At 34.9% G+C, this 22,617-nt stretch overlaps 3 protein-coding genes and 2 long non-coding RNA genes across 8 annotated transcripts in view; 3 read left to right on the top strand and 2 right to left on the bottom strand.

Moving 5' to 3' along the window:
• The first annotated feature begins 793 nt into the window (after positions 1–793).
• On the top strand, positions 794–5,709 carry LOC100644618 (facilitated trehalose transporter Tret1). The gene is made up of 3 exons (XM_012316012.3): positions 794–1,113; positions 2,098–2,212; positions 2,845–5,709. Exons 1-3 carry the CDS (start codon positions 1,096–1,098, stop codon positions 4,806–4,808), a joined length of 2,097 nt encoding a protein of 698 aa, XP_012171402.2. The 5' UTR covers positions 794–1,095; the 3' UTR covers positions 4,809–5,709.
• On the bottom strand, positions 2,123–2,965 carry LOC125386344. The gene is made up of 3 exons (XR_007226398.1): positions 2,829–2,965; positions 2,351–2,481; positions 2,123–2,249 (listed from the first exon to the last, which is right to left on the bottom strand). It is a non-coding gene; the product is annotated as an uncharacterized LOC125386344 (long non-coding RNA).
• A 98-nt stretch (positions 5,710–5,807) lies between the features above and the next one.
• The window catches only part of LOC110119835, a 34,442-nt gene continuing 17,632 nt past the window's right edge, over positions 5,808–22,617 (bottom strand). Inside the window, exon 5 of the long non-coding RNA XR_007226397.1 lies at positions 5,808–7,158. This is a non-coding gene — a long non-coding RNA (uncharacterized LOC110119835). The remainder of the gene's footprint in view (positions 7,159–22,617) is intronic.
• Positions 9,809–14,254, top strand: LOC100644539. Of its 2 annotated transcripts, none has more exons than XM_003402471.4 (3): positions 9,809–10,077; positions 11,062–11,176; positions 11,768–14,254. In XM_003402471.4, the coding sequence occupies exons 1-3, from the start codon at positions 10,060–10,062 to the stop codon at positions 13,876–13,878; spliced, it is 2,244 nt and encodes a 747-aa protein (XP_003402519.4). In that variant the 5' UTR covers positions 9,809–10,059; the 3' UTR covers positions 13,879–14,254. The 2 variants fall into 2 exon arrangements, with proteins under 2 accessions (XP_003402519.4, XP_048268159.1); XM_048412202.1 differs by lacking the exon at positions 9,809–10,077 and adding an exon at positions 10,538–10,804.
• On the top strand, positions 16,780–22,419 carry LOC100644497. 3 transcript variants are annotated; one of them, XM_048412204.1, is made up of 4 exons: positions 16,780–17,078; positions 18,058–18,172; positions 18,861–20,315; positions 21,691–22,419. In XM_048412204.1, the coding sequence occupies exons 1-4, from the start codon at positions 17,067–17,069 to the stop codon at positions 21,708–21,710; spliced, it is 1,602 nt and encodes a 533-aa protein (XP_048268161.1). In that variant the 5' UTR covers positions 16,780–17,066; the 3' UTR covers positions 21,711–22,419. The 3 variants fall into 3 exon arrangements, with proteins under 3 accessions (XP_048268161.1, XP_003400517.2, XP_012171395.2); XM_003400469.4 differs by having other exon boundaries at positions 18,861–22,419; XM_012316005.3 differs by lacking the exon at positions 16,780–17,078 and adding an exon at positions 17,611–17,800 and having other exon boundaries at positions 18,861–22,419.

Below are 22,617 nucleotides of genomic sequence, written 5' to 3'. Positions count from 1 at the left end.
ACGCTAACTCTCAAACTGAATTCAATGAAAATTACAATTTATCGCTCTGATTTCCGAGAAACGCAAGAGGCAAACAAACGACTGTTATCGCAGCAGGATACTATTGGGTTGGCAACTAAGTGATTGCGGATGTCGTCATTAGAGGCTATTGACAAAATCCACAATCACTCAGATGCAACCCCCAATCGCTCATAGCCATTGCATACAAGAGTAGGATGATTCTTTGTGTCGTGAGCCTGAAAGCAATCTTATTCGATATAATTGGAGCAAGTGCAGGAATCGAGCAGTACTGTACACATTCGCAGAAATTATAGATACGATGTAAGTGTTCTCAGTGTACGAAGATGCAGATACAAGAGGGGAAAATGATTTCTGCGAAGCGTTTCCCTACAGAGAAAGTTACAAACGAAAAAATGTGTCGACGCGCGAGAGATCGTAGAAAATACGACGGTTTCAATAGGAAACGTCGAAATGGAGCGAAAACAAAGAGAAAAAGAATTGCCGCGATAAAGGAAGCTATACTTCAAGAAATTAAAGATAATTGAAATGCTGGATTATGATCGCAACGTAGCCGATGCAGCAACATGGAACAAAAATAACTAATAATCGAAGCTGTGCAATTATTTTTGCTAATTTTAATTTTTATATTATAAGAAATATATATCATATAATAGTTGGCATTCGATTATTCTAACATTTTAATTATAATATTTTCTAGATAGAATAAGCAAAAAATATTATTGTTCCTACGTTAGAATATTGAAAATTGATTCGTTACGTTTAAACATGTAACAAGGGGAATTAGAAGTGTTTATGTATTGAAATAATGTCGACTGTATGTAAAGGGGAAGATTCCTTAGAAGTACCCAGTATGGTTGTGGCAGTCGTGTAAATGGTACAAATCAATACAAAATCCGTCAATCGCGAGATTCAGTGTAAGGATTTCTTACAATTGTTCTCTCTTTGCGATAGATAATTACCAATGATCTTTCGTGCAGTTTTTAAATAATTATGTGTGAACTGGATTCTACGAATTGAATAATTGAAAATCTATCGTGATTATATTATTGCGTGAAAGTACCTATTTCTGGCAACATGTCCCAGCGTAGGACGGTAAGCATTTAATATGATTATACATTAAATATTTTTGAAATAAACCGTTAGAAATTAAATATCGCAGCATAACAAATTCAAATTGAACAAGAATATAAAGAAAGGGTCTGTTTGAGATACCCATTCCAGCGAATTTGAATATTTTTCTTTTATTTCCAAATGGAGATACAAATCCATAGGAATTAGTATTAATGTCGAACGTTCAATTGTATCGAACGTTCTTCAAGATTTATGAAACTCTTGCAAGTATTATCAAAACTTCAATGTTTTTATTCCAACTCCCCGATTTAATGTTTTGGCAAATAATGAAATGTATTAACATATCGTGTCGATAATACCAAAGTACCGTCTGAACCTTCGAATATGATTCGATATTTAGAAGTCACAATAATCTTAAATCTTTGACCTTGTGTCTTAATCGATAGTGATCATTTACAGTTTTGAATCTTTCACCCTGATTTAAACGGTCACGACCCATCAAAACATACGGTTCTACAGCTTAAAACTGTTACGTCTTATAAATATCGAATCATACTCGATGGTTCAAACGGTTCATCGGTATTATCTATGCGACATGTTCATATATTTCATTATTTACAAAAGATATTTAAGAAACATATAAAAACGGTTCAAATGATCATTGATTTGGAGGACAATCAGAGGAAATGATTTTAGGAGAAAGTTTGCAAAAGCACAAATAACCATTAGCAAACGTCAGTGAAGAACTCAAGTACGGTTTCTATCTATAATAACATCAAATAACATCAAGCATGCTTTACTGTTGTTGATAGAAATACCATAAATTGTATTTGTATTAAGAAAGGAAAAAGAAAATTTCTCAATACTTTTCAAAAAATATTAATATTTAAATATTTATTAATATATTTTCCGTGGTTTGGAATTTATATTCGCTTAAAAGTTTGATTAGACTATCTAATTAGAAAAGAATTATGATTTCTATTCTTGACGAAGTTTATTTTCCAGGTTCCCAGGAGATTGCCTCGAGGCGGTGATATCAATCGTTTCCATTTTTCACCGGAAGCGGAAGCTCTTAGGTCCCCCAGCTCAAAATGGCTGCACTGGCTAACAGCTTTTACTGGTTAGTTTTCACTCTTGATATTACGTCAGGTATTTATCTGTAATTGTAATACGCAGAATGCAATTTCCTTTCCCTCCTCGAATTAATGTTACATCGTGGTGTTCGTGAATCATTTCTCAATTCTAATGACTTACGTACTATCGTTTAAAGTTGCATTTCTATTCCATCCTACATTATATTAAATTTAACAGTTTGATTCTGATATTCATCGCACTGATTCTTTATTATATCACTAATCGTGTGCGGACTTTTATATATTTATAAGTAATCTGGAAGCGGAAAAATGTACATTATTATACATTAATACACTTAGACTTATCGCAAGTCTCTAACAATGTTTACTTCATGTAGTATTTTACTTCATGTAATATTTTACCTAATCTACATATGATGCGAATGGATTAACAGATTATTAATAATACAATAGTTAAGAAGTGAAACTAGTGGAAAGTATTCCAGCTAACATCGCGAAGAGTCCAATTACTTATAGCCTGCGGTATGTATTAATTATAAATATATTAATAATATACATTAAGAATATAAATTTGTGTAAATGTACGCAGTGTTTTTATAAAACATCCGCACTACAATTACCATATGCTATTTATAGCATTACCTGTTTCTCATTCCAGTTATGCTAAACATGATCATAGTCGGCACAATCAACGGATGGACAATGATTTCTCTTCATTATTTACTATCCGGGACCGGCGACGTGCCGCTGACCTTAACATTCGACGAATCATCATGGATCGTTTCTTTGACAGTACTTGGTTCAATGATCGGTTCACTTCTTGGTGCTCAGTTGGTCGTCCGCACCGGTTTTAAAACGTGCCTCGTTTTATGCAACACAATGTTCACCGTAGGCTGGTTCATCATCTACGTCACAACTTCCGTGCAAGTACTATACCTTGCTCGAGTGATTCTCGGCGTAGGCATTGGTATTGCCAACACGGTAAATCCCATGTACTTGTCCGGAAACTTCGACATCGGTATCAATGGCGTCGTAAGTTCCCTAGTCGGAATGAGCGCATCTACCGGGTCAATGTTAGCATACTCCCTGGGAATCTTGATGACGTACGAGTCACTGCTGCTGACTCTTGTAATAGTATCCTTTATAGCCGTCATGTCGAACACGTGTTTCTCCGTAATTGGATATTCCTCGGTGGCAAGAGATCGAATGATGCAATCAAGGAGGTTAGAATATTACAAAGACATCGAAAGTCCTCACAGTGAGGAAATTGAACTACGTGCTCTACGCGGACAGACCAGAAACGAGTTACCCTCACGATCCAGAAGCAATTTACCGTTACAATCCAGAAGCAATTTATCGTCACAATCCAGAAGCGATTTGCTCTCACAAACTACAAGCCAATTACTCCAATCATCCACAAGCGAAATACAGCGAACACCTACAATCGAAATTCACCCAGAACCTACAAGCGAAATACACCCACGAACGAGAAGTGAATTACACCAACCGTCCACAAGCGAATTACGCCAACCATCCACAATCGAAATTCACCCAGAACCTACAAGCGAAATACACCTACGAACGAGAAGCGAATTACACCAACCGTCCACAAGCGAATTACGCCAACCATCCACAAGCGAAATTCACCCAGATCCTACAAGCGAAATACACCCACGAACGAGAAGCGAATTACACCAACCGTCCACAAGCGAATTATGCCAACCGTCCACAAGCGAATTACGCCAACCATCCACAAGCGAAATTCACCCAGATCCTACAAGCGAAATACACCCACGAACGAGAAGCGAATTACACTTACGATCCAGAACCAATTTGACCACACAATCCTGTGTGGATTCACGAGGATCGACGGACATACATGATGCAGATAGGGATGAAAGTAAATATACCTGTTTAACCAAGCTGGAATTAATACTACAACGAAGCAACCGGAAAGCTCTGTTTATCATGCTTGGCTTAATTGTGGCACAACATCTTAGCGGAAACTTCATCACTATGCAGTATATGCAAGTGATCTTTAGCAAAATAACGATGAACATCGAACCACAACAAGCGACAATATTGGTCCTGTGTGTCAACCATATATCCAACGCTATAACCAACATAAAAGTGGAATCTCTTGAAAGAAGAGTATTTTTGGTTATGTCTACGCTTGGGTCGTGTTTTACATTGATCATTTTAGCAAATTATCTTATGTTACATGAATATAAGTCTGACGTTTCCACCGTCTCTACTTTTCCCGCTATCGACTTAATTATATATCAAATAATGTTTCAAATTGGTTTAGGCACGTTACCCAATGTTCTCCTAAACGAGTTATTTCCTAGGAAACTAAAAGGCTTTGTTAGAGACATCATTGTGATTTTTGATGGAATAATTGGTTTTATCATGCCGAAACTGTATCAAGTGGTTACCGATAATGTAGGATCATATGCGAATTACCATATCTTCGCGATATCATGCTTTTTGGCATTTCTAATGGTGCTCATATGGATACCGGAAACAAAAGGAAAAACATATCAGCAGATTGAAGCCCTTCTAGTTGGTGAAAATTTGAATTCTTCGAATGAAGAAGTTAGAACCAATGAAATGGATTCGTAGAATATGACAGGAGAAATTGCACCGTACGTCTATGGCACGGTGCCTACTTGCACGGAATATTTTATTTCTCATTTTTATTAGTATAACGATAAAGACCTACAATTTTATCACGATATGCAATTTTTGTAGTATTTTTGTAGTAGTTTTCTTCGTTTGTTCGTGTAATTTTAGAAATGTGTTTAACAAAGGTGATGGTCATTTACAAACATATCTATCGTATAAATTGACTTGCATTGATCTTAGAGGAATGCATGTTCTCAAACTAAACTTTTTATCCATTTCATAACACGAACAATGTAAGAATATCAATTAACTCGAGATAATTGAACAACAGTTTGTAAAAGTAAGAAAAGTAATATATTAAAGAATGACAAGGTAACATAATACTGACAAGAAAAATTTTTTATACCTCAGCTGCTATTTATGCTGTTATTTTTTTGCAATATGTAACATATGTATATCACATATACACATGTTAATATTGTTACGATAAACAGCAAGTATGCTGAAAAAGTCAGTATTTATGTTAAAAATAATGTAATATAATTAACATAACACATTGCTAATAAGTACTTATATTACAATGTGTTTGTCAATGATAAGCATATGTGTTTACATATATAAAAATATATGTGTAAGACACGGCTTTTTCGGCGTTATATTACAATTATTACTGAAAAATATTTGAATATGTCAGTTCAAATATTATAGTAATTACTGTACCATAACACAGTGATAAATATCTAGCCTTGTCTAGCAGAAATTCTATCGAACTGTTGAATGTTATATTCAGTAAATTACGGCTATAATAATAATGTTCGCCTCAGAAATTTATAATATTTCCAACTTTTAAAACACGATAATTATTAAATAGCGAAAATTTAAATATCGATAATTTTATAAAGTTTTGTCTACGAACAATTATGTATTTATTGTATATCTTTTAAACAAATATATCTTCCTTATTAAAAAGTTACAAGAAACATGGATTTACTATCTATATATGAAGGCACAAACAAGATTTTAAATGTTCTGTTTTATTTAAGTTTTATTCCAGACGAATTTATTACAGATACCCCTAGTGAAAATTAATTAAAGGCATCCGAATGAAGATGAGTCAACTGTAATACCAAATACTGCTAACGTCCTAAACCTACGTCATGCTAAATCAGTAACGTCGAGAACAATATAAATATGGTAAGAAAACCACCAAGTTTACTGGGTAAAGCACTCTGAATAGCGACCTTCTCTTCCACGGTACCATCATCACTCCGCCATACCGAGAAATTACTAATTTTGTATAAAAGAATTCGGACAAATTTTTTTGTGCCATTCATTTGAAAAATATTAGCTCTCTGAGCATTATGGACAACAAACAACAAAAACAGCTTCAAGAACGACCGAACCGAAAGCTTAAAACTGAAAGTAAAGATCGAGTTAAACCTAAAATTAAATTACATTTATACAATAGTTCTCTATAAGATGGTAATTCGTAAATGTATTTATATTTCACACATTCACTATTATAAAAACGCGACTAGACGTGATATTCTACGGGGCTTCTCTGTCACGTGTTCTGAAATACCGATGTTGAAAAATACTCTCAACAATTAATAACGATACGTCGCGACGATTGTAATTATCTGAAAAGGGTACTCGCTACGTTTCCATTATGTGATCGATTGAATGTGCTACGTTTTATAAACTTGGAATTTAATTGTGAAAATTTATTAATGGTTATACAATATTCTGATGGATTGCAAAATTTAAAAATCTAAAAAATTAAAATAATAAATTAATTATCCTGATAATTAATCTAATACAATACCATCAATTCCTAACTTTTAAATCAATGATTTAAACATATGATCACATGGCATGGTCGCTCGCGCAAATCCCGGGTACATGCAGGTCAAAGTGAACTGCATAGCGCATTCAATTCGTAAGTCGCCCCAAGAACACGTCTGTTCTGGTAACTGCTAGATGTTTGCGCGGGATTCCGGGAGTTGTCGCCGCGGCAGCGATGCTTTCAAATCTGTTGAGGATTCAGTCATGGATCTGCAGTACTATCCGATTGGTATTTGAGTATTCGGACAGGAACCTGCAATTTCACGCCCTCCGTAATTCTCTTCGACTGTCACGGGGGTGGACGCCACTCGGTCAGTTGGGGCCGTGCATTCGTAATTCTATTCAGCGGTTCCTCCCCGGCAGGCCCATGGTTAAGTAGAGTCAGAACTCGACATTCTGGCCAATAGGTTCAATGTCGGGATTGATGTGCAGTGATAAAGAACGCGTGGGCGAATCTCGTGCGTAGTCACCTCCTCGTGGTGAGATCTCTTAATTGGTACCGCTGCCTAAAAATTAATCAACGGATTAATCTTTGAAAAACAATACCAAGCCAAATACTACACTAATACAGTCCAGTTTGGATAACCGAATGTCACGAAGAGAATTTTGGATGATCTAGACTGGACTACAACGTATAACACGGTGGCTCACAGTGGGACATCGAGGTACACCGACTGTTCGTTATCGCTAAATTATCGAAGCGGTATCATCAATGTATTGTACTACGAGTGAATGGTGAATCAGATTAAGTATACTGGATAATATATAATTAATTACTGGTTTGAGAATACAAAAATGAAAATAAGAAAGATTTAAAAATTCACATATTCTGTTTCAGATACATGAAATTTCAATGTTATTCAGAACTGATTAAACGATTCAATTAATACTTATTACAGTACATTACTATACAGTGATTTATTATCTTGATAGTGTGCGATGTTTACTGAAGTATTGTAGTAAACTATATTTTATTTATAATTTCGTACAAGATTATAGTTTTAATTCAGACCAGTATTAAACTGAAATAGTAACGTCACGTGCGACACGAAAATGGTAGAAAGAGGTCATACGGTCCGCAAAATGTGAGAGTCCAACAAGCATTGAATATCGCGTCGATTCCTGTTCCTCATCTGTGGTAAAATTATTTTAAAATAGGGAAAGATGCGCCTCATAAAGAATTATACAATTTATCTACCTACACTACCTTATCTACTTAACAATTATTGTTAATTGTGCATGCATAATTAAATGCATGTGTAAATTAATTAAATATTAAAGTACTTATTAAGAAGGAATTAACGCTTCTAGGAAGCAGTACTTTTTAGCAGTAAAGATACTCTATCTAAGCACACACCTGACTCACAAACGTTCCATCTACTTTCTATCCCATCAAATTTGAAAAACTCTACCTGATAGAACATTTAATTTAATTTCAATACTTCAATTAGAAACCCAATGGTGTTTTCGTAAGCCCTGCATAATACCTAAACATACGAACATACTAAAGGCACAGAGTGGCTTCATAAATCTTACCGATCAAGAATATAAAGATTTCCTTAAACCTAGCTATAAAAAATCTAAAGATTCCCTTATAAACCCTATCGATTAGAGATCTAGAGATTTCACGATACACTCTGAAAAGAAGAATAAATCAGTAGCTAGAAGGGCCAGCAAAATATAGTCATTATCCACTCGATATAATTCCGAGCAATAAACCGTGAGTGGACTACCTTTTCCTTTTCGCAACACTAATTTACTAAATTTATATATAGAATATTACTAAATTTATATATAGAATAGAAAATTCTCAAAATAAATATGCGAAGAATGCTCCGTACTATAGTTACAATACTACCAAATTAATCAAACGTCAATACTTTTAAATGTAATTTTAAATGAAGGCAAAATTGTAAAGAAAACAAGGAAAACTCTAATACGTATTATTCTGTCAGAAATTCTGAAGATTCATACTAAAAATTGCAAAAGAAAATACCCAGATCATAATTCGCAACTCTAATTCAAACCGTTATCATTCTCTCGCGACACTAATAAATAAATCGCGTTTTGCCGAATGTAGTGGAAGCCCGACGTATTCTAGTGCAACCATTTAAGAGGTTGCTGATGAACGATCACATTTGTATAGGTCTTGTACTTGTATCGAGTGATCCAGGAACAGTCTTCGACAAATGCAGTCGAAGGGATTTGGGCATTTTGTAAACGCAGCTCTACTTAACAAAACGCGATCATTCATTATCTCCACGCAAAAAGGAAAAATACTTCGAAATCGCGATGGAACAATATCACAACGCTAACTCTCAAACTGAATTCAATGAAAATTACAATTTATCGCTCTGATTTCCGAGAAACGCAAGAGGCAAACAAACGACTGTTATCGCAGCAGGATACTATTGGGTTGGCAACTAAGTGATTGCGGATGTCGTCATTAGAGGCTATTGACAAAATCCACAATCACTCAGATGCAACCCCCAATCGCTCATAGCCATTGCATACAAGAGTAGGATGATTGTTTGCGTCATGAGCCTGAAAGCCATCTTATTCGATATAATTGGGGCAAGTACAGGAATCGAGCATCACTGTACACATTCGCAGAAATTATAGATACGATGTAAGTGTTCTCAGTGTACGAAGATGCAGATACAAGAGGGGAAAATGATTTCTGCGAAGCGTTTCCCTACAGAGAAAGTTACAAACGAAAAAATGTGTCGACGCGCGAGAGATCGTAGAAAATACGACGGTTTCAATAGGAAACGTCGAAATGGAGCGAAAACAAAGAGAAAAAGAATTGCCGCGATAAAGGAAGCTATACTTCAAGAAATTAAAGATAATTGAAATGCTGGATTATGATAACAACGTAGCGGGTGTAGCAACATGAAACAAAAATAACAAATAGTCGAAGCTGTGAAATTATTTTTGCCCATCTTAATTTTTATATTATAAGAAATATATATTATATAATCGTCGGTATTCGGTTATTCTAACATTTTAATTATGATATTTTATAGATAGAATAAGCAAAAAATATTATTGTTCCCACGTTGGAATATTGAAAATTGATTCGTTACGTTTAAACATGTAACAAGGAGAATTAGAAGTGTTTATGTATTGAAATAATGTCGATTGTATGTAAAGGGGAAGTAGCTCCAGAAGTACCCAGTATGGTAGAGGCAGTCGTGTAAATCGCACAAATCAATACGAAATCCTTAAATCGCGATATTCGGTGTAAAGATTTCTTACAGTTGTTCTTTTCTTGCGATAGATAACTACACATGATCTTACGTGCAGTTTTTAAATAATTATGTATGAACTGGATTCTAGAAATTGAATTATTGAAAATCTGTTGTGATTATATTATTGCGTGAAATTACTTATTTCTGGCAACATGTCCCTGCGTAGGACGGTAAGCATTTAATATGATTATGCATTAAATATTTTTGAATTAAACCGTTAGAAATTAAATATCGCAGCGTAACAAATTCTAATTGAACAGGAATATAAAAAAGCGTCTGTTTGAGATACCTATTTCAGCGAAATTGAGTATTATTCTTTTATTTCCAAATGGAGATACGAACCCATAGCAATTAGTATTAATGTCGAATCTACAATTGTATCGAAGGTTCTTCAAAATTTATAGGACCTGCAAATATTACCAAAACTTCAATGTTTTCATTCCAACTCCCCGATTTAATCTTTTGGCAAATAATGAAATGTATTAACATATCGTGTCGATAATACCAAAGTACCGTCTGAACCTTCGAATATGATTCGATATTTAGAAGTCACAATAATCTTAAATCTTTGACCTTGTGTCTTAGTCGATAGTGATCATTTACAGTTTTGAATCTTTCACCCTGATTTAAACGGTCACGGCCCATCAAAACATACGGTTCTACAGCTTAAAACTGTTACGTCTTATAAATATCGAATCATACTCGATGGTTCAAACGGTTCATCGGTATTATCTATGCGACATGTTCATATATTTCATTATTTACAAAAGATATTTAAGAAACATATAAAAACCGTTCAAATGATCATTGATTTGGAGGACAATCAAAACAAATGATTTTAGAAGAAAGTTTTCAAAAGCACAAATAACCATTAGCAAACGTCAGGCAAGAACACAAGTACGTCTTCTATCTATAATAAGGTCAAATAACATCAAGCGTATTTTACTGCTGTTGATAGAAATACCATAAATTGTATTTGTATTAAGATAGGAAAAAGAAAATTTGTCAATTCTTTTGAAGGAATATTAATATTTAAATACTTATTAATATATTTTCCGTGGTTTGGAATTTATATTCACTTAAAAGTTTGACTAGACTATCTAATTAGAAAAGAATTATGATTTCTATTCTTAACAAAGGTATCTATTTTCCAGGTTCCTAGAAGATTGCCTGAGGGCGAAGAGTTAGAAGCTGCCGGTTTACCTTCGCTAGAGCAATGTCCTACTTCCGTCATCTCACTAATCCGGCAATGGGTAGCATGTCTTTCCGGTTAGTTTTTACTTTTGATATTATGTCAGGTATTTATCTGTAATTTTAGTACGCAGATTGCAATTTCCTTTCTTCCCTCGAATTGATGTTTCACAGTGGTGTTCCTGAATTATTTCTCACTTCTAATGACTTACGTACCATCGTGTAAAGTAGCACTTCTATTCCACCCTTCATTATGATAATCATCGCACTGATTCCTTATTATATCATAAATCGAGTGCTGACTTTTATATATTTATGAGAAATCTGAAAGCGATAAAATGAACATTATTACACATTAATACTACTTGACTTATCGCAAGTCTAACAAATTTTACTTCATGTATAATAGTATTTTACTTAATGCACATAATGTGTATGGATTAGCAGATTAATAATAAAATAGTTAAGAAATAAAACTGCTAGTGGAAAGCATTCGAGCTAACATCGCGAAGTCCAATTACTTATAGCCTGCGGTATGTATTTATTATAAATGTATTAATAGTATATATTAAAAATATAAATTTGTATAAATATATACTATGTAATTATAAAACAGCCGCATTACAATTAACATATGCTATATATAGCATTACCTGTTTCTCATTTCAGCTACGCTAACCATGGTCATAGTCGGTACAGTCTACGGATGGACAACGACTTCACTTGATCATCTAACATCTGGGACTACTGACATGCCGCTAACGTTAACACACGACGAATTTTCATGGATCGTTTCTGTGACAGTACTTGGTTCAATGTTCGGTTCACTTGTGGGTGCCCGGTTGGCCGATCGCCGTGGTCGTAAATACTGCCTCCTTTTATGCTGCACAATTTTCACCTTAGGCTGGTTCATCATCTACGTAACAACTTCCGTGACAATGCTATACCTTGCTCGGGTGATTCTCGGTATAGGCGTTGGCATTGCCTACACGATAAATCCCATGTACGTGTCAGAAGTCGCCAACATCAATATCAGAGGCGCCCTAGGTACTCTAATCGCAGTGAACGTATTTACTGGGTCATTGCTTACCTGCACCCTAGGAACCTGGCTGGAATACCGGCAGCTCCTGACGGTTCTTGTAACAATATCCTTTATATCCATCTTGCTGAACACGTGTTTCCCCGAAACTCCGTATTTCTTGCTGACAAAAGGCAAAACGAAGAAAGCACGCAAGTCGATAGCATATTACAAAGACATAGTAGATCCTGAAAGAGTGAAATTCGAACTACGTGCTCTACGCGCAGAAATCAGATACGAATTACACCAACAATCCGGAGGTGATTTACCCCTACAATCAAGAAGCGATTTACCCTTTCAATCCGTACGCGGAGCATACTCAGACTCCTTTTGGGAAGTAGTAGACACAGAAGAAACGTCCGTTTTACACTTACCATCCAGTAGCGATTCACCATCCATATCCGCAGTACATTCAGAAGTCGTATGCGAAGTACACCAGCGACCCACAAGTGAATTACACCTACAACCCTCACGGGACTCGCGCCAATTACACTCTCAATCCACGAGCGAAATACACCAGCCATCCACAAGCGAAATACACCGACCATTCACAAGCAAAATACGCCGATCATCCACAAGCGAAATACACCGGCCATCCACAAGCGAAGTACACCGACCATCCACAAGCGAAGTACACCGACCACCCACAATCAAAATACACCGATCATCCACAAGCGAAATACACCGGCCATCCACAAGCGAAGTACACCGACCATCCACAAGCGAAGTACACCAACCACCCACAAGCGAAATACACCGACCATCCACCAGCCAAATACAGCGACCATCTGCAAGCGCGATGCACCCAGAATCCACAAGCGAAATACGCCGACTATCCCCAAACGAAATAGAATCAGACCTCATACGTGTAATACGATCCAGTAGCGATTCACGCACACAATCCGATGTGGATTCACGCACACAATCCGATGTGGATTCACGCGAATCGTCTGACACAGATGAGACATACATGGATGAAACTGAACATACCTTTTTAAGCAAGCTGCGAGTAATACTACATGGAAACCACAGGAAAGCTCTGTTTATCATGCTTGGCTTGATCATGGCACAGCAACTTAGCGGAAACTTCGTCACTACGCAGTATCTGCAGGTGCTGTTTAGCAAAACTACGATCGTTATCAACCCATACGAAGCGACGGTGTTGGTCCAGCTTGTCAGCCTTATATCTGGCACTTTGACCATCTTAACAGTGGAATTCATTGGAAGAAGAAAACTTTTGATTCTGTCTACGGGTGGGTCGTGTGTTACATTGAGTATTTTAGCAACTTATCTTTTGTTAGCTGAACATAAGTATGACGTTTCCGACGTCTCTTTTGTTCCAGTTATCGACTTAATTATAAATCAAGTAGTGTTTCAAATTGGTTTAGGCACGTTACCCAATGTTATCCTATGCGAGTTATTTCCTCCGGAATTAAGAGGCTTTGTTGGTGCCATCATTGTAATTTTCGATAGCATAATTGGTTTTACCGTGTCGAAACTGTATCAAGTGATTACCGATAATGTAGGATCGTATGTGATTTACTTTATCTTCGCGACATCATGCTGTTTGGCATGTCTAATGCTGTTCATATGGGTACCGGAAACGAAAGGAAAAACATATCAGGAGATTGAAGCGCTTCTAGTTGGTAAAAATTTGAACTCTTTGAATGAAGAAGTTAGAACCGATGAAATGGATAATTAAAGATTCTGACAGGAGAAATTGCACCGTACATCCGTTGCACGGTGTCTACTCGGAATATTTTATTTCTCATTTTTATTAGTATAAGGATAAAGATCCATAATTTTACCACGATATGCAATTTTTGTAGTAACGTAGTTTTCTTCGTTTGTTCATGTAACTTTAGAAATGTGTCTAACAAAGGTGATGGTCATTTACAAACATATCTATCGTATAAATTGACTTGCATTGAACTTAGAGAAGTACATGTTCTCAAACTAAACTTTTTATCCATTTCATAACACGAACAATGTAAGAATATTAGTTAATTCGAGATAATTGAACAACAGTTTGTAAAAGTAAGAAAAGTAATATATTAAAGAATGACAAGGTAACATAATACTGACAAGAACAATTTTTTATATCTCAGGTGCTATCTATACCGTTATATTTTGTTTGCAATATATAACACAAGTATATCACATATACACATGTTAATATTGTCACAATAAACAGCAGGTAAGCCGAAAATGTCAGTATTTATGCTGAAAATAACACAATATATTTAACATAACACATTGCTAATAAGTACTTATATTACAATGTGTTTGTCAATGATAAGCATATGTGAAAGATACGGCTTTTTCGGCGTTATATAATAGTTATTACTGAAAAATATTTGAATATGTTGGTTCGAATATTATAGTAATTACTGTACCATAACACAGTGGTATATATCTAGCCTTGTCTAGCAAAAATTCTATCGAACTGTCGAACGTCATTTTCGGTAAATTACGGCTATAATAATAGTGTTCACTTCAGAAATTTATAATATTTCCTACTTTTAAAACACGATAATTATTAAATAACGAAAATTTAAATATCGATAATTTTATAAAGCTTTGTCTATTAACAATTATGTATTTATTGTATATCTTTGAAACAAATATTTTATTAAAAAGCGACAAGAAACATGGATTTACTATCTATATATAAAATCACAAACAAGATCTTAAATGTTCCATTTTATTTAATTTTTATTCCAGACGAAATTTATTACAGATACCCCTAGTGAAAATTAATTAAAGGAGTCCGAACGAAGACGAGTGAACTGTAATTCCAAATACTGCTAAGGTCCTAAACCCACGTCATGCGCAATCGGTAACGTCGAGAACGATATTAAAATGGTAAGAAAGCCACCTAGTTCACTGGATAGAGTACTCTGACTAGCGACCTTCTTTTCCGCGGTGCCATCGCCTCTCCTCTTTACCAATATATTACAAAGTTTACAATATATTACTATATTACTATAAGAGTTCGGATAAATTTTTTTTGCCATTCATTTGCAAAATATTGCCTCTTTGAGCATTATCGACAACAAATAACAAAGGCAGCTTTAAAAATTACCAAAGCGGAAAATTAAAACTGAGAGTAAATGTCGAGTCAAACCTAAAATTAAATTACATTTATATTATAATTCTCTGTGAGATGGTAATTCGTATATGTATCGATATTTCAAAAATTCACTATTATAAAAACGCGACTAGACGTCACATTATGTGGGGCTCTTTCGCGTGTTCTGAAACACAGCTATCGAAAAATATCAGTGCTTTTAATGCAATCTACAATTCATAACGTTGCGTCGCGACAATTGTAATTATCTGAAAAGGATACTCGCTAAATTTCCATTATGTGATCGTTTGAATATGCTCCGTTTTGCATTCTTGGAATTTAATTATGAATATTTATAATGGTTATACAATATTACGATGGGTTGCAACATTTAAAAATCTAAAAAATTAAAATAATAAATTAATTATCCTGATAATTAATCTAATACAATACCATCAATTCCAAACTTTTAAATCAATGATTTAAATATATTATCACATGGCATGGTCGCTCGCGCATATCCCGGGTACATGCAGGTCAAAGTGAACTGCATAGCGCATTCAATTCGTAAGTCGCCCCAAGAACACGTCTGTTCTGGTAACTGCTAGATGTTTGCGCGGGATTCCGGAAGTTGTCGCCGCGGCGGTGATGCTTTCGAATCTGTTGAGGATTCAGTCGTGGATCTGCAGTACTGTCCGATTGGTACTTGAGTATTCAGACAGGAACCTGCAATTTCACGTCCTCCGTAATTCTCTTCGACTGTCACGGGGGTGGACGCCACTCGTTCAGTTGAGGCCGTGCATTCGTAATTCTATTCAGCGGTTCCTTCCCGGCAGGCCCATGATTAAGTAGAGTCAGAACTCGTCATTCTGAGCAATAGGTTGAATGCCGAGATTGGTGTGTAATGTTAAATAACCCATGGGCGGATCTCGTACATAGTCACCGCCTCGTGGTGAGATCTGGTAATTGGCATCGTTTTCCGAAAATTAATCAATTGATTAATCTGATACCAAGCCAATAACTACGCTACAATCCGGTTTATATCTCCAAAAGCCACTAAGAGAATTTTGCATGATCTAGACTGGACTGCACAGTGGGACACCGTGGGGCATCGTTGGACATCGTTGGACATCGCGAAAATTTCAGTAGTAAATGTCGATTCAGAGGGAAAGCAACGAGAAAAAAAATATTGCCGCGATAAAGGAAGCTATGCTTCAAGAAATTAAAGATAATTCAAATGCTGCATTATGATCGCAATTTAGCCGATGTCGCAACATGGAACAAAAATAACTAATAGTCGAAGCTGTGCAATTATTTTTTCTCATTTTCATTTTTATATTATGAGCAATATTTATCATGTAACTGTTGGCACTCGATTGTTCTAAGATAGAATAAAAGATTGATATAGAAGATAGATATAGAAGATTGTTCTAGATAGAATAAGCAAAAAAATATTATTGTTCCTACATCATAATATTGAAAATTGATTCGTTACATTTAAACATATAACAAGGAGAATCAGAAGTGTTTATGTATTGAAATAATGTCGACTGTATGTAAAGGGAAGTAGTTACAGAAGTACCCAGTATGGTTGTGGCTATCGTGTAAATCGAACAAATCAATACGAAATCCGTAAATCGCGATATTCAGTGTAAAGATTTCTTACAGTTGTTCTTTTCTTTCGATAGATAACTACACATGATCTTTCGTGCAGTTTTTAAAATAATTATGTGCGAACTGGATTCTACAAACTGAACTATAGAAAATCTATCGTGATTATATAATTGCGTGAAAGTACCTATTTTCTGGCAACATGTCCCATGCGTAGGACGGTAAGCTCTTAACATGATTATACAATAAATATATTTGAACTAAACTGTTAGAAATTAAATATCGCAGCATAACGAATTCTAATTGAACGAGAATATAAAAAATGGATCTGTTTGTGATACCTATTTCAGCGAGTTCAACTGTTATTTTTTATTTCCAAGTAGAGATACGAATCCATAGAAATTAGTATTAATTTCGGATCTACAATTGTATCGAAGGTTTTTCAAGATCTATAGATCTTGCAAGCATTACCAAAACAGTTTTGATAATCGACGTCACGATTTAAAGTTTTAGCAAATAATGAAATGTATTAACATATCGTGTCGATAATACCAAAGAACCGTCTGAACCTTCGAATATGATTCGATATTTAAAAGTCAAAATAATGTTAAATTTTTGACCATGTGTTATAATCGATCGTGGGCATTTAAAATTTTGAATCTTTCACCCTGGTTTAAACGGTCATGACCCACCAAAACATAAAGTTCAAAGCATAAAACTGTTACGTCTTATAAATATCGAATCATACCCAAAGATTCAAACGGTTCTTCGGTATTATCTATGTGACATGTTCATATATTTCATTATTTACAAAAGATATTTAAGAAACATGTAAAAACCGACCAAATGATCATTGATTTGGAGGACAATCAGAGGAAATGATTTTAGGAGAAAGTTTTCAAAAGCATAAATAACCATTAGCAAACATCAGTGAAGAACTCAAGTACGTTTGCTATCTATAATAAAGTCACATAACATCAAGCATATTTTAATGCTGTTGATACAAATATCATAAATTGCATTTCTATTAAGATAGGAAGAAGAAAATTTGTCAATTCCTTTGAAAAAATATTAATATTTAAATACTTATTAATATATTTTCCTTGGTTTGGAATTTATATTCGCTTAAAAGTTTGATTAGACTATCTAATTAGAAAAGAATTATGATTTCCATTCTTAACGAAGGTATCTGTTTTCCAGTTTCGCAGGAGATTGTCTGAGGGCGGAGGTTTATATCCTGTCGATTTATCACCACAAAGGAAAGCTCGTAGGCTCTTCAAACTTCGAATGCGGCAATGGCTAGCAAGTATTTTCGGTTAGTTTTCACTCTTGATGTTACGTCAGGTATTTATCTGTAATTTTAATACGCAAAATGCAATTTCCTTTCCCCCTTCGAATTGATGTTTCATAGTGGTGTTCGTGAATTATTGTTCATTTCTAATGACTTACGTACTATCGTTTAAAGTTACATTTATACTCCATCCTACATTATAATAAATTTAAGATTTCAATTCTGATATTCATCGCAATGATGCTTTATTATATCATAAATCGATTGCGGACATTTATATATTTATGAGAAATCTAAAAGCGGAAAAATGTACATTATCATATATTGATACACCTAGACTTATCGCAACTCTCTAAGTTTACTTCATGTAGTATTTTACTTCATGTACTATTTTTTTAATGCACATAATGTGTATGGATTAACAGCTTAATAATAAAATAGTTAAGAAATAAAACTTAGTAGTTTATATATAATATAGTATATATAATAATAGAATATATATAATAAGAAATAAAACTTAGTAGTGGAAAGCATTCGAGTTAACATCGCGAACAGTCCAATTACTTATAGCCTGCGGTATATATTAATTATAAATATATTAATAGTATACATTAAGAATATAAATTTGTGTAAATATACGCAGTGTTTTTATAAAACAACTGCACTACAATTACCATATGCTATATATAGCATTACCTGTTTCTCATTCCAGTTATGCTAACCATGGTCATAGTTGGTTCAGTCAACGGATGGACGACGATTTCTCTTTTTTATCTAATATCCGGGATCGGCGGCGTGCCGCTGACCTTAACACTCGACGAATCATCATGGATCGTTTCTTTGACAGTACTTGGTTCAATGATCGGTTCACTTGTGGGTGCCCAGGTGGCCGCCCACAGCAGTCGTAAAAGCTGTCTCGTTTTATGTAACGCAATGTTCACCTTAGGCTGGTTCATCATCTACGTCACAACTTCCGTGCCAATGCTATACCTTGCTCGGGTGATTCTCGGTATAGGCGTTGGTATTGCCTACACGATAAATCCCATGTACGTGCCAGAAGTCGCCGACATCAACATCAGAGGCACTTTAAGTATTCTAAGCGTAGTGAACGTATCTATCGGGTCACTTCTAACCTGCACCCTAGGACTCTGGCTGATGTACGAGTCACTACTGGAGGTTCTTGTAATAATATCCTTTATATCCTTCTTGTCGGTCGCGTATTTTCCCGAAAATCCGTATTTCTCGGTGGCAACATGGAAGTCGATAGAATATTACGAAAGCTTCGTAAATATTTACGAAGTAAAAATGCAACTACGTCGTCTACGTGCACAAACCAGATACGAATTACAACCACCATCCATAAATGAATTAAACCAGTCATCCATAAGCGATATATACGGACCATCCATAAGCGAAATATATCCAGAACCCACAAGCGAAGTATTACACTCACAATCCAGTAATGATCTACCCTCACAATCAAGTAGCGATTCACACTCACAATCCATATCCACACTATACTCAGAAGACATGTGCGAAGTACATCCGCAACCCACAGGTGAATTACTCCTACAACACTCACGCAACTCTCTCGAATTAACCCTACAGCCCTCGAAGGAATTAGACTCACAATCCACAAGCGAATTACACCGACCATCCACAAGTGAAATACACCGACTATCCACAAGTGATTTACGCACACAATCCAATCTGGATTCACACGCATGGACTGATATAGATAAGATACACAGAGCTTTAACTAAATATAACTGGACAACTAAGCTGCGAGCAATACTACAACGAAGCAACAGGAAAGCGTTGTTTATCATGCTTGGCTTGATCATGGCACAACGATTTAGCGGAAACTTCATCATTATGCAGTATCTGCTAGTGCTGTTTGGCAAAACAACGATCGATATCGGAGCAAGCTCAGTAACAATTTTGGTCCTGGCTGTCGGCCATATATCTGGCACTATATCCACCTTAACAGTGAAATCTCTTGGAAGAAAAACACTTTTGATTCTGTCTACACTTGGGTCGTGTTTTACATTGGTTATTCTAGCAACTAATCTTTTGATAGTTCAAGATAAGTCTGACGTTTCTATCGTCGCCCCTCTTCCCGTTATCGACCTCATAATGTATCAAGTAATGTTTCAAATTGGTTTAGGTACGTTACCCAATGTTCTTCTATGCGAGTTATTTCCTACAGAACTAAAAGATTTTATTGGTACCATCATTGTGATTTTCGATGGTATAATTGGTTTTACCGTGTCGAAACTGTATCAAGTGATTATCAATAATGTAGGACCGTATGCGATTTACTTTATCTTCGCGACATCATGCTTTTTGGCATTTATGATGGTACTCATATGGATACCGGAAACAAAAGGAAAAACATATAAGCAGATTGAAGCGCTTCTAGTTGGTGAAAATTTGAATTCTTTGAATGAAGAAGTTAGAACCAATGAAATGGATTCGTAGAATATGACAGGAGAAATTGCACCGTATATCCGTGGCACGGTGTTTAATTACTCGGAATAGTCTATTTCTCATTTTTATTAGTGTAACGATAAAGATCTACAATTTTACCACGATATGCAATTTTTGTAGTAACTTAGTTTTCTTCGTTTGTTCGTGTAACTTTAGAAATGTGTCTAACAAAGATGATGGTCATTTACAAACATATCTATCGTATAAATTGACTTGCATTGAACTTAGAGGAATACATGTTCTCAAACTAAACTTTTTATCCATTTCATAACACGAACAATGTAACAATATCAATTTAACTCGAGATAATTGGACAACAGTTTGCAAAAGTAAGAAGAGTAATATATTAAAGAATGACAAGCTGACATAATACTGACAAAAACAATTTTTTATACCTCAGCAGCTATCTATGCTGTTATTTTTTTGCAATATGTAACATATGTATATCACATATACACATGTTAATATTGTTACGATAAACAGCACGTATGGTGAAAAAGTCAGTATTTATGTTAAAAATAATGTAATATAATTAACATAACACATTGCTAATAAGTACTTATATTACAATGTGTTTGTCAATCATAAGCATATATGTTTACATATATAAATATATATGTGTAAGACACGGCATTTTCGGCGTTATATTATAGTTATTACTGAAAAATATTTGAATATGTTAGTTCAAATATTATAGTAATTACTGTACCATAACACAGTGATAAATATCTAGTCTGGTCTAGCAGGAATTCTATCAAACTGTCGAACGATATTTTCGGTAAATAATGGCTATAATAATAGTGTTCACTTCAGAAATTTCTAATATTTCCCATTTTTAATAAACGATAATTATTACATAGTGAAAAATTAAATACCGATAATTTTATAAAGCTTTGTCTATCAACAATTATGTATTTATTGTACTCCATTTGAACAAATATCTTATTAAAAAGCTACAAGAAACATGGAGTTCCTATCTAGATATAAAATCACAAACAAGATTTTAAATGTTCTATTTTATTTAAGTTTTATTGTAGACGAATTTATTACAGACATCCGTAGTGGAAATTAATTAAAGGAGTCCGAATGAAGGCGAGTCAACTGTAATTCCAAATACGGCTAATGTCCCAAACCTACGTCATGCGAAATCGGTAACGTCGAGAACGATATCAAAATGGTAAGAAAACCACCGAGTTCACTGGATAAAGTACTCTGACTAGCGACCTTCTTTTCCACGGGACCATCGCCATCCTCTTTGTCAAGGTATTACTAATTTTGTATAAAAGAATTCGGGCAAATTTTTTTTTGCCATTCATTTGCAAAATATTAGTTTTTTGATCGTTATGTAAAACAAACAACGAAAACAGCTGTAAGAAGGATCGAAGCGTAAATTTAAAACTGAAAGTAAAGGTCGAGTTAAACCAAAAACTAAATCACATTAATATTATAATTCTCTGTGAGATGGTATCGATATTTCAGACATTCACTATTATAAAAGCGCGACTAGACGTGACATTATATGGGACTCTTTCATGTGTTCTGAAATACCGATATCGAAAAATATCAGTGTGTTTCACGCTCTTTACAACTCATAACGTTGCGCCGCGGCGAATGTAATTATCTCAAAAGGGTAACTCGCTACATTTCCATTATGTGATTGTTTGAATGTGCTCCGTTTTATATACTTGGAGTTAAATTATGAAAATTTATAAATGGTTATACAATATTACGATGGATTGTAAAATTTAAAAATCGTAATAATAAATTCATTATCCTGATAATTAATCTAATACAATACCATCCATTCCTAACTTTTATATCAATGATTAAATATATGATCATATGGCATGGTCGCTCGTGCTTATTCCGGGTGCATGCAGATAAACGTGCACTGCATAGCTTTTTCAATTTGTAAGTCGCTCTAAGAACACGTCTGTTTTGGTGACTGCCAGATGTTTGCGCAGGATCACAGGAGTTGT

This window comes from Bombus terrestris, chromosome 14 (assembly GCF_910591885.1).
Source record: "Bombus terrestris chromosome 14, iyBomTerr1.2, whole genome shotgun sequence".
NCBI lineage: Eukaryota > Metazoa > Arthropoda > Insecta > Hymenoptera > Apidae > Bombus > Bombus terrestris.
Note: the sequence above shows the minus strand (reverse complement) of the source record. Positions and strands in the feature narration are given on the sequence as shown.

Bases quoted from the DNA above. Each gene is read 5' to 3' on its own strand.
- LOC100644618 (XM_012316012.3), top strand. The intron at 2,213-2,844 runs GTTAGTTTTCAC...TTCTCATTCCAG, and splicing joins CTGGCTAACAGCTTTTACTG to TTATGCTAAACATGATCATA.
- LOC100644539 (XM_003402471.4), top strand. The intron at 11,177-11,767 runs GTTAGTTTTTAC...TTCTCATTTCAG, and splicing joins ATGGGTAGCATGTCTTTCCG to CTACGCTAACCATGGTCATA.
- LOC100644497 (XM_003400469.4), top strand. The intron at 18,173-18,860 runs GTTAGTTTTCAC...TTCTCATTCCAG, and splicing joins ATGGCTAGCAAGTATTTTCG to TTATGCTAACCATGGTCATA.